The 14,763-nt window shown below is 39.5% G+C and overlaps 1 protein-coding gene across 2 annotated transcripts in view; it reads left to right on the forward strand.

The window, feature by feature from the left end:
- The window catches only part of carmil2 (capping protein regulator and myosin 1 linker 2), a 58,757-nt gene extending 45,977 nt beyond the window's left edge, over window positions 1-12,780 (forward strand). Inside the window, exons 34-41 of one of the 2 annotated variants that reach the window (XM_040026660.1) lie at window positions 327-431; window positions 1,678-1,714; window positions 2,326-2,394; window positions 3,687-3,937; window positions 4,996-5,128; window positions 5,264-5,353; window positions 6,183-6,290; window positions 6,377-12,780. In XM_040026660.1, the coding sequence (XP_039882594.1) occupies window positions 327-431; window positions 1,678-1,714; window positions 2,326-2,394; window positions 3,687-3,937; window positions 4,996-5,128; window positions 5,264-5,353; window positions 6,183-6,290; window positions 6,377-6,942 (1,359 nt within the window). In that variant the 3' untranslated portion in view covers window positions 6,943-12,780. The remainder of the gene's footprint in view (window positions 1-326; window positions 432-1,677; window positions 1,715-2,325; window positions 2,395-3,686; window positions 3,938-4,995; window positions 5,129-5,263; window positions 5,354-6,182; window positions 6,291-6,376) is intronic. The other variant, XM_040026661.1, reaches the window with a different exon arrangement.
- Window positions 12,781-14,763: the final 1,983 nt, after the last annotated feature.

Below are 14,763 nucleotides of genomic sequence, written 5' to 3' on the forward strand. Positions count from 1 at the left end.
TGATGCTATTTGTTGTTGATACAGAGTAAACACTTCCTCAAAGGTCTACCTGTTGCTATGATAAATTTACCACGTTATCACTTTCGTCACCTGGATATGACCAGTACAACAACACAGTCGCGTCTTTGCTGTGCTCGTGTGTTAACACAGTGATACTATTAGTAAAATTCTAGTAGGGCTTCATGCCCATTCTCATAAAACATCTACTCTACTCTCAATCTTTATATTGACAGTTTTCAAATAATACCAACGGAACCAAGTCAAGCCAGTGCCTGTGTGTGTGAGGGAACAGTTATTGTTCTAAGTGTTTCTGTACTGTCTTTCAGAAACATGCTTCGGAGAGCACATCTAGTTTTGAGCAGAAGCTTCAGGTGATGTTGCACAGAATGGGCGTGGCCAAAACTCCACCTGCTGAAACCAAGATGAGCCAGGTAAATGGGGGAGTGCGCATGTGTGTGTGTAAACATATTAATCTGAACATTGTTTGCCTTAAATATTTTATATGCAGGACTATCGCACCTCTTTTATTTTTTATCTTTTTAAATTGTGAGAAACACACTCCTCACACATTCTCCCACATCCCATTTTGAAAGTTTGCAAGAAAACAAAAGTGATTCAGTCTCATTGAATTATTTTTCCCATTTAATGAGTGATTGATTAAGAAAATGGATGATAGGTTGGAATGTCTTAACAAAAACCACATATCTCAATTTTTCCATATTTATTGAGTCTACTCTCATTAACTGTACATTACAGATGAGTGTGGAAACTTCACAGTTTTTACCCCTGAGCCATAACAGGCTGACTGAGTATTGTCACCATCCTACCAGGCAGCCAGGCAGTGTCCCAGTAGTTTTGTTATTAAATAGTATATCATCATAGTTTTATGATTCAAAGAAATATGTAGATCTAAAATTACCTTTAACTTAACAGACATTTCCACTCCTCTGTAGTAGGCTAGTGCTATTAATAGGAATAGAAAGCAGCAGTAATGGCAGTTTTCACACTGACACTGAGAAAATGCTTTCCTACTCTATCTGAACACCCAAAGTGCTTTACACAGCTTGTCTCATTTACACCACAAGCACTTTTTCCTGTGCACTTTCTAACATTCGCACACACTTACACTCTGATGGATGCATCAGAGAGCAACCGAGGTTAGTATCTTGCCCAAGGATATTTGGCATGTAGACTGGAGCAGATGGGGACCTTCTGATTAGTAGGTGACCTGTGTTCTTCTGCCCTAATATGTTTATGTGGATAATCTGGTTCAAAAATGCTGGAAAATATAGAGCAAAAAGCACCAAATTGCAGCCCATACCTGTGCACTTTGAAAACCAGTAACTTGGTCAGTTTTCATAGTATGACGTTAAATTATAACTTTGTTTTAAAGAGTACAAGAAAGTTACTACAATGAAAAACAGGTTTCAACTTTTTTAAGTTTTCACTGCTTTTATTGGAATGACCCAAACCAAACCAGCAAAATAGACAAAAATGGTTGGAAGAGAAAACAAAGGTGAATAGTAAAATCCCAACTACCTCATATTTATCTTATTTATTTATTTATTTAACCTTCATTTAACCAGGAGGGCCTTGAAATTCAAATCTCCTTTTCAAGCAAGATCTGGCTACACGAAAATACATAAGACAAAAGTAAGACTAATTCCTCTTTTACAGAATAAAGATGAAGAGCTGAGAAAGGCCAACTCTGATGGTAAGTGTTTTTGCATAAATATCTCTATCATAAAAAATATATGTTGTCTATAAGTGTGTTTGTGTGTGTGGTTGGCAGTGTGCAAGTCAGTGTTGTTTGCAGTGTAATGCCCTTTAAGTTCACTACGTAAAGGCCAATCCATTTGTCATTTATAACTTACCATCCACTTTCCCTCCCACTGTAGCCAAAGTGCTTGCTCACAGGGGGTCATATAATAGTTGGGTTTTTCTCTGTATGTATTATTGTAAGGTCTACCTTACAATACAAAGCGCCTTGAAACAACTGTTGGTGTGATTTGGCGCTATATAAATAAAATTGAATTGAACTCAAATTGAACTATTCTGATTAAGTAACACACTGTCTCCCAACCTTTTTAGTGTACATGGTTATAAATCAAATTTAGTTTAATTCTTTAACAGAACATTTGAGTCTATGTGTTTCATATAGTTTTATAAATTTTGATTTTTTCCATCACTCTTCTTATTTTGTTTGAGTCATCACTACTAATCCTTGTTTTAAGATCTGCCATCTAGAGCTGTGTGATAAGCTGTAGGATTCACATATTATTCGTAATATTCACTGTCTTCTACTGTCCTGTCACTGTCCCTCAGGTGCTATTCTTGACAAACCTGAACCACCTCCCACATACATGAAGCCCAGGACTATGTCCACTTCATCAGGTATCAATATCTCCTTGCTCATGTCTACATATAAATTATAATCTCAATCTATAGCTTGGCAGAGCCAGTTCAGCAAAAAAAAAACAACCCACGGTATTGCTGTGTGATGATCGACCAGTTTTCACGTGTTTTGTAAAAAATTGAAATATGGATCTGTAACACTTGTCAGCTGTTACAGGACCCCAACACACAGTCAGACATGCACAACCAATGAGGTGAATTTGTGCCTGTGCCACACCCTTTGCAGAAAAGGTGTGCAGCAGCACTGCTTCAGGATGTCGAGCTGCATAATCCACTGGAAGCAATATCCGCTTGCACAGGGAATTCTGTCCCAGAATTAAGGGATGTGTTGGGTGGAAGATAACTGCAGCCGTAACTTTATGCATTTGCCACTGTTTCTCATTTCTAGCGGTCTATGTCCCCATGCACACATCTGACCTCTATGAATATTGCCTCCAACAACACTCCCGGCCGAGCCAGGTTTTGGTGGACTGAGGTCTGCGTGTAGCCCGAGTCCACCATAGCCTGCCGTGTACCCCCTTGGCATCTTACCAGAACTCTGTACATGAGTCAGCTGCTCACGCTGTGCGGCTGCCTGCTCCTGGTGCATTTGAGCCAGGACGTGCATCTGCTGCACGGGCTATGGGTCTAACATCATGTGTTGGGATGTTGGGTGCCACTGTAACACTGTTCAGCTGTTACAGGGACCCAGCACGTGCTAGGGTTAGGGTTAGGGATGTGCACAAACGATGTGGCTCAAGTGTCCTTATTTACAGAGTGAACTTGTTTACACAGTTTGTTTTTTCAGACTGTCATGTGGTTCCAGCTGTCCCACTACCCATCCCAGCGTCAGCTCGTACCTCCCCTCCACAGGTGCCGGCGTGCTACTGAAATAATAGAGGCAGGATTAAACAATCATTGTCAGCGGAGCCACAGACCACACCCAGCCTCAGCATCATATGTATTTAAAAGAACAACTTTATAATGCTTTATAATAAAGTTGAACATAGTCTGGATATCACGTTGTAATGTACTATATGTAAACAGCAAAGTTTAGTCTTTGGAGGTTTTAGTTTTGGTGGACATGGGACACTGGACAGTGAGTGACATCATAAACTTGTTTCTGTAGTGTAACCAGTCTGATGTATCTAGGCCTGTGATATGAGAACACAGGAAGTTCTGTACTAGTATGCCATGCTTTCTGTGTATAATCTACATCCTTTTAAACATCTGTCCAAACTATGGGCACTAACTGGGAACACTTGCAATGTCCCTTTCACCCTGCTTCCCAGCTGATCCCAGGCATCCGATCAGATCTCTGCAACCCGTTCAACCAGATCCTCTCCTTCCTCCAAAGCCCGCCCTCCCAGAGCGTCCTATTGGCCCCCTGCCACCCAAACCTGCCATCTCAGCCAGACCTCCTCTCTCCACCCTGGCTGCTGTAGGAGGAGCTCGTCCCTCTTCTGCTCCTCCTTCCAGCAGCCCAGTGGAGCTGCTGGAAGGAGGAAAACATGATGGCAGGCCAGAGGAGACTACAAGACAGGTAGTATATTTCATTTTATTGTTGGCAATAAGATCATTCAGAAGGTGAGACTGTATACAAAGCTATTATTGTTTGATTATATATTAAGTAACTAAGTAGGGCTGGGCGATATGAGAAAATATCACTATAGACATCACGATGTTTAAATAACCCCCCAAAACAAATGTTATTGTCAACCATATAGTGGTATATGGTTGAACTGGTATACTCATTCAAACTGACAATTCAGTTGTTTTTTTAAAAAGGGGGTCATTAATGTGATGACCTCAAATTACAGAAACATAAGCCTAGACAGTGACTCTAAAAACGAGTGACCAAGAACAGTCGCAGGTGTCACAGCTGGTTCATTTAAGGTTTTCTTTGGTGTGTGGGGAGACGCTGCCATGCAGAGTTTAAAACACTCTTCTTTATGCAGTGGATGACTTTTCAGCTGGTGAAATAAATTCGTGGTACTGCTTTTGCCAAAGTTTTATGGCAGGTTTTGCAAATTACTGCGTTTTGTTCGACATCCTCCTTGTGAAATCCAAACTACAGCAAGTGTCATTCTCTCGCTCATCTGAAACTCCCACAGTTGCCATATTTTCTGGTAGCCATTTTAATCATAGTGTGCGGAAGACTCACAATACATCGAGTATATTCAAAATATCGCTCACCCCTATAACTAAAAACACTTTAGTCAATAGAAAAAGAAAGGAAAACTGAAATTTGAAAAAGAACGTTTAAACAATATTTTGTGCTTTCAGAACTAACTGAACTATGCTTTCTTTCGTTTTGTAAGGAACTAGCCCGTTTAGAACCAGTACAGGAGTTTTCACTTTGATAGCTGCATCTAGGTGATGATTCACATTCATGTTGTTCTGTTAAGAGGAAAAACACCTTTTTGTCTGATCATATTTGACATTCTGAAAATGAAGGACTGCATTTAAAAATAGCTGTTGATGCAGTGCTTTTGTTAAACCCTTGAATTAAACCTTCTTGACTGATTCGCTGATTTCAAATCAATGGTGGCGTACAGAGAAAAGATTGTGTCAATGAACATCTGGTGATTACGTTCCTAGAATGGAAGCGAGGACGGTTTCCAGGGTGGAACATCGAACGTGTCGTCTAGAAAGGAGCTTCCTTCAGTCCCACCTCTCTGGAGAAGTCCCGGTACACAGGATCGCGCTGAAAAAGCACAATCAGTGACAGAGGGTGTGTCTTACCTGTCTTATTAAAAGAAATTTAACCAAAATTGTGGTGGTTCTGATACAACTTTCAATGCGTTTTAAAGAGAAATCAGCTCTGGAATCCAAGTCAGTGTAAATAAATGATTGTGTGTATTTTCAGAGAGTCTTCCTAAGCCACGTCAACACATGAAGCCTCCTCCGCAGCGTAGAGCTGTGTCTGTCCATGAGGATGCCTTTGCCATGACACAAGGTGAGGCTTTGCACCAGTGTTTGATGAAACTGTGAAAAATAATGCTAGCAACAGCAAATCCCACAACTGGTTAAATGAAAAATATTCAGAAAAGTGTGATTAAAATAAAAAAAGATTATAAGAGTAAATTCCTCAGTGTTGTTGAAACATGACATCCATTGTATGGACTGAAAAAGGACCTGTGCTTTGATTTCAGGAGTAGTAATAAGTAGTGGTGTAGTATTGACGCACACTGCATTTTTCACAACAAACATACGAATTTTATACTGCATACTAGAGCCCTGCACTGGACTATGTTTTTAAATCCCACTCCCACAATGTTTGTGTCCAATCCTGCCTGAATGAGTTACCAGACAACGGAAAAATACTCGGTCAACTTTACTGTCACGACACAACATTAATGTGTCTACTAGAACCTCTCTGGCCACAGTGTAAATGTCCGAGTCAACAACTTTCAGTTTATCACCCCCAGTGAGTGTTCATGGCCAGAGACACAATTCATCGTAACCTCTTAGGCTGATGTTACTTTGTGCGTCTTGCTTGATGTGGGCCTGACATTTAGAGTTTCAGTGTCCGGCTCCTCCAGTCCGCATGTCAGAGATACTGAACTGTGAGTTGCCCCGATGTATCCAGAGTGTGTGTGTGATTGTCAGACAGACTTAGAAAAGAGTCCGTGTATGAATGTGTGATGGTTTGCGTGAGGCTTTGAGTAAAATGTTTCATCCATTCGTCACCGTGAGGTTAAGTGTGGTATTCTCCCACAACTTTCCTGGAGAAAGGGATAATTGATGATTGACTCTTTATTAAACCTCATACCCTTCTTTTTCAGAGCTGAAGGCAGTGTTACAGAGGTCACCCATCCGTTTCCGAGGCAACAGAAGTGATCTGCCATCCTGCACTGAAGATCCATCCAGTGGAGAAGGACAGAGAGGTCTTCATAAGTCATGCTCATAATTTAGCCTTTTTGGCCGATCCTTTTCCTTCTTTGTTTTACTTATTAATCTATATCATTCATCTTCACAGCCAGTGACATGGGAAGGGAGACTGATAAAGATAAGAAGGGCATTCCCCAGAAGGAGGAGCTGCAGGAAAGACGAGGAAGAATGGGATGTGGAAGCACAGCAGCCGAAACCAAGCACCCCCATCAAGGAAAGGGTGAAAGCCCAGGCTCAGGGTGTCCCTCCTTTACAGCTCAAGCTCTACATGAAGCAGATGCAACCCAGTTTTCCAGCCATGCATTTGACAAAGCTTTACCCACCCAAGAGAGGCTTCCACCACAAACCCGAACACTGGAAAAGTCTCCAGTGATGCCCCCACCCAAAAATACCACTAGCACAGCCCCAGCATTGCCCCAAACTCTAGATAAATTACTAGTCTCCCCAGCACCTCGAGAAAAGACCCTGAGCACAATCCCAGTCACGTCTGGATATTCAGATGTCCCCCAAGTAAGTCCTACATCCCACAAGAAGAAGGTCCCCAGCCCGGTGGATCTGAGAAACAGCACACCAGAGAAAGAGACCATCTCTAAACATCACACAGTGAAGGCAGAGGCAGCAGACCAAAGAACTGAGCCCCCTCTGTCTGAATAGCATCCACAGACTGACTTACCTAAGCAGAAAACACATTTAGGAGGGAGAGGTCTGAGACATCACTGCGATCTGGAACTGAGGGCGTATCTGAGAGTAGTGTGAGTGTTTTAGTGCAGCAGATAAGTAGAAAATCACAGTCACTAGACCTTTGTTTGTTTGTTCTTGTGGAGCCATTGATTTGAAAAATCCCATTAACCACTTGAATTTTAAAATTGGTCCCAACGTGGCTGCCCACTGGTAAATTTCAGAATTTTTATTTTGACATTTAAAACACTTAACAGCACTTTGTGGGAAATTTCAAGAGGGCAGTAAAGCTGCAATTTCTACACAATCAAAGTATTAAACAGATAATATTGATAATAAATGTCACCCCGGCCGGCGGACACATTAACATAAGCTGTTTAAGCTTGTTTATTGGCAATAACCTGCCATCTTTTATCATATCAGATCAAGTATAACCAGCCGTTTTGTTAATGCAGCACTTTCTTCTTAGAATAATATATAATCTTGCTCTAGATATTGGCAGTTAACCATGTCACACAGCGATCAGGCCTTTTAATCCAGCTCTAATTGTTTTTCTAAATAAAGTATTTTTTGTAAATAAATCAAGATGTCAGCCTGTATCTCTGAATGAACTAAAAGCTTATGTGGACCTCACAGGGCAGACTGTAAACCTGTGATTTTGTAGAATATGATGCATCACTGTAGATTAAGCAATATAGTCTTTAAAAAAACCTGCTCAACCCTAAACATGTGCGGCGGTAATACTGATCCATGTCACACTGATGGGGAACATTTTTCTGAAAAATCATTAGATAAAAAAAAATGCTACAAATTTACTGCCAGGAAGGAGAGCAGAGGTGAAGAAGTCAAGCAACAGCAAGAAGCTGTTTTAATCTAATTCTGTTTGCCTTCTTAAAAGTAGGCTTTATTTATTTATTTATTTATTATTACTTTTTCATTTTGATTTTTTTGGAGGGGTGGTAGGGCTACAGTTCGCTTGCCTTTCTGTAAAAGTCACTATAAGCCAGCGAGTGGTTTACACGTTCAATTTACACGTGAAAGATCCCCAAACCCAGCTTCTGGGAGTACTCCTAGTGCTGGTTGCATCAGCAGGGGCATCTGGCATGAACCTGGTGCCATATCAAACATATGAATCCATCTGTTGTGCCAACCACTTAATAAAGCAGCTCAAAAAAAGGAAACAGCTAAAAGTATCTTTACATAAGTTACAAAGAGAATGACTTCAAACTTCAAAGATGAACTTTTACATGGTCAAACATGCGTGGTTTGATAATAAGTTGTCCTCGTCTCTAAATGTTACGTTTCCCACCAGAGTCAGCATTTTGAAATTTCAAATGGCTAATGGGATTCCTCAAGAGTAATCATAAATGAGTATATCTGCACATTTTGGTATTTGTATCCAATTATGAATGATTTTACTTGCACTATTGTACTCTCCTGTAGAATCGCTCTCATGTCCGGAGTGTTCTCGTTAAACGTGTGAGAACCACAGGTATGATACACCCAGATGGTACGGACTTCCTGCGTGCTACCTTCTGTATAGTTGGTGCATTTATTCTGTGGGGTGAATTTTTGATTTATATTAGTTATATATACAGTGGAAGCACATGAATTGCATTGCTGGCTTGTTATTGCAGTCTCTGCAAATTTACCCCAAAGATTAAATGTACTGATCGTTAGCTGTAGCTAGCTGGGCACATGTTCACCAACCATGTGTCTGCTGAGTGTATCAGTGTGTTGACAGCTCATCCTCTCATCTGATGTCAGAAATGATCATGCACTTCATCCTGTTATTTTGCTGCAGACTCATTATTTTTGAATCACATCCATCTTTGCATTGAACAATATGTGTCACCTATAAAATTCATTTCCATCAACCTGCACACATCGTTAAGAGTCTGAAATGAGCTTCATCAGCTACGGGACTGAAATCTTTTTCATGCACTTTCCACAAAAACATTCAATTTGTTAACAAGACATTTCTGAGCGTACCACAACATCACACTTGGTTTGATTACACCATGTCAGGCACATTAATAACAACTACTTAAAATTGTTATGATTTCAAAGTGAATTACAAACTCCATGCTGATAGCAGATGTCTTTTTACTTTGCCTTTTTGTCACCTTCTACAAAATGACTCGGTTTCTGGAAACTACATTTGTACTTCATATCTAATTGTGACTAAGGTTATTTAGAGACATTATTTACATCATATTACTTGGTCACACTGTGAATTCTGAGTCAAGGGGATAAGTAATTAGTCACTAATACTACCGAACTCCTGCTGATTAAGATCTCATATTGCATATCCTTTTTTTGGAAGTTCAGGGAGATGCCTCATTAGAGGCCTCCACCATGAAGCAGGATTTGGGGTTAGTGAGGTAGGTTTAATCTGTGGGTTTGCATTGTGCCATAGTGGTCCCTTCCTCACTGGGGTACATCAGCATGTTAACTTCTGCAAGCCTAACATGCTCTGGGTTCGTTATGTTCAAGAAAAGATATCAAGACTATAAAACATTGTTTTCATATTTGTTCTTTGCTTATTTTCCTAACGACCACAGAAAGAGTAAGGTTACAACTGTCTCATGCAGCATAAGAATAAATTTTAGCAGCATGTTTACATAAAAAGCAATTGTATAGTCAGATCTACACGTGCCTTAATGAAGAGGCAGTGATACTCATGACGAAGGCAGCATATTAAGTCAGAGTTTCCCTTCAGAAGCAGTTTTTTAGTTTGCATTATATTTTCAAAATCCTCATATTTTTTTCTGGTTGTAGTTTGCTTGACATACGTATGCAACTCTATATACGGTTGTTGGTTTTTGGTCATCAGTGCAAACACCACTTTTGCTATAAACACGTGAATAGGGTTCATTTGCTGAGTTGATCTATATGACAATACTTAATGTGATCATTATTGTTAAGCTTAGTTTCAGTTACAGTCACGCTAGGGTTGGAGGCCTCGGAGCCACCAAAGTGATTGGATCTGTGTGCAATCAGCTTGTGGTCAAGCCTTTCAAATGGTGTCTATGAAGATGGGCACCAGGTCTGTAACCACGTGTAGTGAGTTACATTTTCAAAGTGGTTTTGGTCCATTAAGACAGTGATAAAAGGGCAATAAGATAAAAGTCAGACTATAATCAGCTGGGGTCAAGTTAGCATTTACATGCAGTTTGTTTGTAATAATATGGCAATTACCTGTTATAAACTGGCAAAAATTGCAAATCTGTTTGCTAAGTGTTGCAAATTTCAGTGAAGCAGTGGAATACCAAATGCAAGGATGGACTAGCCACTTGCAGCACAGGCATAATACATGATGACGTGAGGTGCGGCCCACCTTAAACGGTCAGCTTGATAAGCAGTTCATGAATTGTGCAGAATCCATACACAGCAGGGCCGACTCTCAGCCACAGACTCAATCAGAGTAAATAAAAGTGGCAAATTTACAATTTATACATTTAGGAACAAACAAAGATGCAGCTATTTCATTTCAGCAATGATCAGAACTTTAGTAAGAGTGGTGCAAATTTGCTGCTCAAAAGTGAGGCAGCAAGTAATGTATTAACAAATATAACACAGTGTAAAAGCAGGTTTGGCTCTTGTGTTTCTCTCTGAAAACAGAGAAAGAAACAGAGAAATAAAGGGGGACTATAGAAGAACCAATAGGATTGTTTTAAAAGTGAGCTCTTCTGATAGAACTGTGTGTGTGGGCCCTGAGGACCAACACTCAGGGGCGTGCAGGGTTTAGCTAGAAAAGCTGGTTTATTACAAACTATTTAAACCTGAAATCTATGCATAGCAGCGCAAATGTGTGATGTAAAGAGCACAAAACATATTTTACTGTCAGATCCCGATCCATCTGTGTTAATGAAGATACTGTTTCTGTGTCACTCTCTGGGTTTTTCTGCAGACTCTGTTAAATTCTAGGTTCGTATTAAAGTCAGTATTATGTATTGTAACATTTATACATGAATCTATGTAATAGCACCTGTCAAGCAAAGTGTGCACGCTGCAGAGAAACAAAATGTTTTCATTGTATACTGGTCTCTGTGTAAAAATGTGACTAAAGCACTGGAATGCAGGAACATGTGGGGCTTGGCTCTCGACGCTCAGAATGACAACTCAGTAAGGATCTACAGGACAGAGCCAACGTTCTGGCTCTTGGCTCGCAGCTTTAAGACATCCACCTGTGCTGATTGTGTACTTGTTCTGCTAACATCTCCCCAAACAAATGAGCACTCATAGCAGCAGCTATCACACAAAAATCAGGCATGTTGTTCTGGCATTAAATTCAACACAAGTTGCAGTAAAATGCGAGCCATGAACCTGACTAAATCAGGTTTGTGTGATTCGTTAGATTATATTTCCACTTGGTGAAGCAGATAAGTTGTGTTCATCATCATCCGACTGACTGTAACCTGTAGTCAGTTTGTCTGTATTTAGAAACTAAATCAGGGTTATTTGGAAACCTTTTACTATTTGAGTGTGACGGCAGTCATTGCAAGTCTGGAGACAGGTTGACTCCCAACAGGCGACCTTTGCCTTGTGACTAAGAGAAGGGTGCTGTATGTTCAACTTCACAGCAACTACTTTCAAATGGTTGCTGACAGCAAAAACAAAAAACAGTGCTGTCTCTCAGCAACTGTGTTTTTCTGCTCACAAATAGGCCATCCTGTTTTTATTCTAGTCTGACTCAGGCTTAAGACCAACTACAAGGAAAAGGTACTTTGGGTATGTCTAAATTGTTTTGTATGTTTGTGTATTTTATTAGATTTCATTTCTAAGTAAGCACAAGAAGTGAATCCTTTACAACTGAAGTAGATGGTCTGGAGGTGAAAATGGCCTCGTCTATTCCTATTGCTTTTCCCCTTTCCATGCAGTGCACAACACAGCATGTAACATCTCTGCAGGACCTCAGTAGTGCCCAGTGAAAACTGCTTGGCATTGTGCAATGTTGCTATGAACTCCAAACTTTAATTCTTTGATTTCGTCCTCCAAAAGTCAAGAACGATACGAGTTGGATTTCCTCATAAACTAAAAGTGTTCAGGGTTGTTCAAAATCAAATGCATAAAACAGAAATACTTTACTTTTGCAGTGTTCACATACAACTGTCATGCCCAGTTTCTTTTCATTTGTCATATGTCGGTTCAGCCTTATCTTTAGTTTGGACACGTAAGGATAGCTGAAATTCTTCTTTAACAACATTCAGTCAAGAGTACAGCACAAGACCTTTTAGTCAAGTACAAGTAAAATTAAAAATTAACCTCTTGAGATCCATCAGGTGGTTGGTGCTACTATATTTAGAATTTAGGATTAAGTTTGTACCCAAATGGAATAGAACAACAGTAAGTTTATACGTTTGCAAGAGATTTGAAAGTTAGTATCTTCTCGTTTCTGAAACTATATTTGTGTTGCATTTGGCTAAAATACCACCTAATGCTGACCCTATGAGGTTTACTGGTGAGCTGACCTGAGCTGTTCAGAGTTTGGCATCATACGTTGAATTGTATTGATTTTTTTAAAAGAAATTTTGGTTGTACAAGTATCTCCTAACAGATGGAAAAAAGCATTCACGTTTATATGCACTGAAAATTATTACAAGTATTTATTTTAGTCTCGTATTTTAAATTTTTCTTTTTGCCTTGTTTTCACATTAAGCCTTTTTATAATCTCCAGCTGAATACATGGGACACTAAAGCTGTGGGATCACATGAATACATTATATTCGTATATCCATCCAATCACTCCTTTAGTCAGCTTAATAATTTTCTCCAGAGTCACTAGATTAAAAACAAAACTATATAATCAGAGGAAAATGTTGTGTTTCTCTCAGGGTGGTTGTGGTGAATGGTGTGTGTGTTTTATAAGAGCAGACCTCAGTTCACCTCCCTGTGATGTCTGACCCGAGCCTTCCTCTTATCCTGGAGGAGAGTTTATTTTCTACCTTCATTGTTATTTTTGCCTTGCACGCACAGAATATGTACAAAACTACATAACACAAAGTTATAAACAGAGTGTGAACCTATACTTGTTAAGATTATTAAAAAGTTAACTGAGTTGTGTGATAATTTTGTACTTTGTAAAACTTTGACTCAGTTGTTTGTTGTCATCGGTCCCTGTGAAGAGTTTGTGCTCATTTTTTGTCTTTTCTCTTTCAAACCTTTCTCTTCCTGTTAAAAGGGAGTTTTTCCTCTACACTGTTGCTCATACAGCCTCATCGGATTGTTGAGGTTCTCCCTCTTAATATTCTAAGGTCTTTGCCTTACAATATAAAATGCCTTAAAACAGCTGTTGAAGCAAACTGGCACTATATAAATAAAACTGATTAACAGTGAATTAGGAAAAAGCTTCGAAAAGGCTGAGTTGCCCATTGAAAGGTTTAACACGCAAAGAGAACAAAAAGCTGCATCACAATCTCAGGAAGTAAAGTTTGAACAACATTTAATGGTGTCCCAATGTCTTTAAAGCTTCAACTACACTATAGAATAAAAGTTAAGGTTTCCCATGGGAGAAAACTGTCTTGAAATAAAGGAGCAATCACACTCCTGCAACAATTGTTAAATAATAATTTAAAAAGATGCCAAATGTGTTCATTTTCATCTTCCCGACTTTCTTTCTTGGATTCTGCTAGAGAAGGTTTGCATGGTTCACAGTTTACAGTAATTGTTATCTCACCAGCAATAATCTTACCTGGTTTAAAACTGGACAATCTTCCCTTCAGTGTAGTCTTCTTGTGTTCTAAACACTTGCACTTGTTCAGTGCAGACCAGAGCAGACCAGCCAACATCAGTGGAGTCTCATGTCCAAACCTAAAGGCAGTTCAGGAACATTGTTCTTCTCTTATATCGAAAGTTGGCGGACCGGATGCCGAACCATAAAGACGTCACCCGTGTGATATTGCAATTAACACTCTCAAACGTGAACAACATACCAGTGTGTCGGGTCAATCTTTACAGTTAGTTACTTTTATTAAATTTCAGCTGCTTGAATAAAATAATTTGCCAAATATATGGATATTATCTTACTTTTAGATGAAAGATAAGTAGAGATCTAGAATAAAGAGCAACTGAGCAAAAGAAAATAGCAGGAGTACAGAAGCTGCTCAGAGCTGCACAAGATGACTGTTAACTGTTTAGATAATAACACAAGAGGTTAGCTACTAATGTATTGTCAGGCCACCATTCGGCCATGGTGAATATTCCTGCGACTAAATCTTCTGTTGTTCCTCGTAAAGATTGTCTCACTCCATGAATTAAACTCTCCATCTTCTCTGATCTGCCTGCCTGGTCACTGGACCCCATTGCCCCACCTTCTAATTTAATCTTGTGTCTTTTGCTCATTGTTCCAAGTTTTCCTATGTTTTCTTTGGATAATAAACTCGTCAAAATATATTTCCAGCACCCATGGATCTGATTATCTGCTGTCTTGACAATACAAGGGAAGCTAGGGACAAAACACGGAGACAAGCCTAAGACTGACTGGACACGAAAGGGAACTAACAGCATCAAACCAAGGAACTAATAACCAGACACATAAATGACAAAACTCAGAAGCAATGGGAAATAATACTATTCTCAAGACTAAATAACAGAGAACTAGAACCTACAAATCACATCCAAAACCTAAAAATAAATCATGAACCTACAAAATTCTTAACACTGTGTCCACTGCCCATGAACCATAACAAAACTTGTAACATCAAGTTAAAACTGAGGGTTATCTTCTAATTTATGCATCGTATGAAAACTTCACCAAAGGTTTGAGCTCTCAATTGAGAAAGCAGTACCAAGATT

The sequence above is a fragment of the Simochromis diagramma genome, unplaced genomic scaffold (assembly GCF_900408965.1).
Source record: "Simochromis diagramma unplaced genomic scaffold, fSimDia1.1 OVJJ01000293.1, whole genome shotgun sequence".
Taxonomy (NCBI): Eukaryota; Metazoa; Chordata; class Actinopteri; order Cichliformes; family Cichlidae; genus Simochromis; species Simochromis diagramma.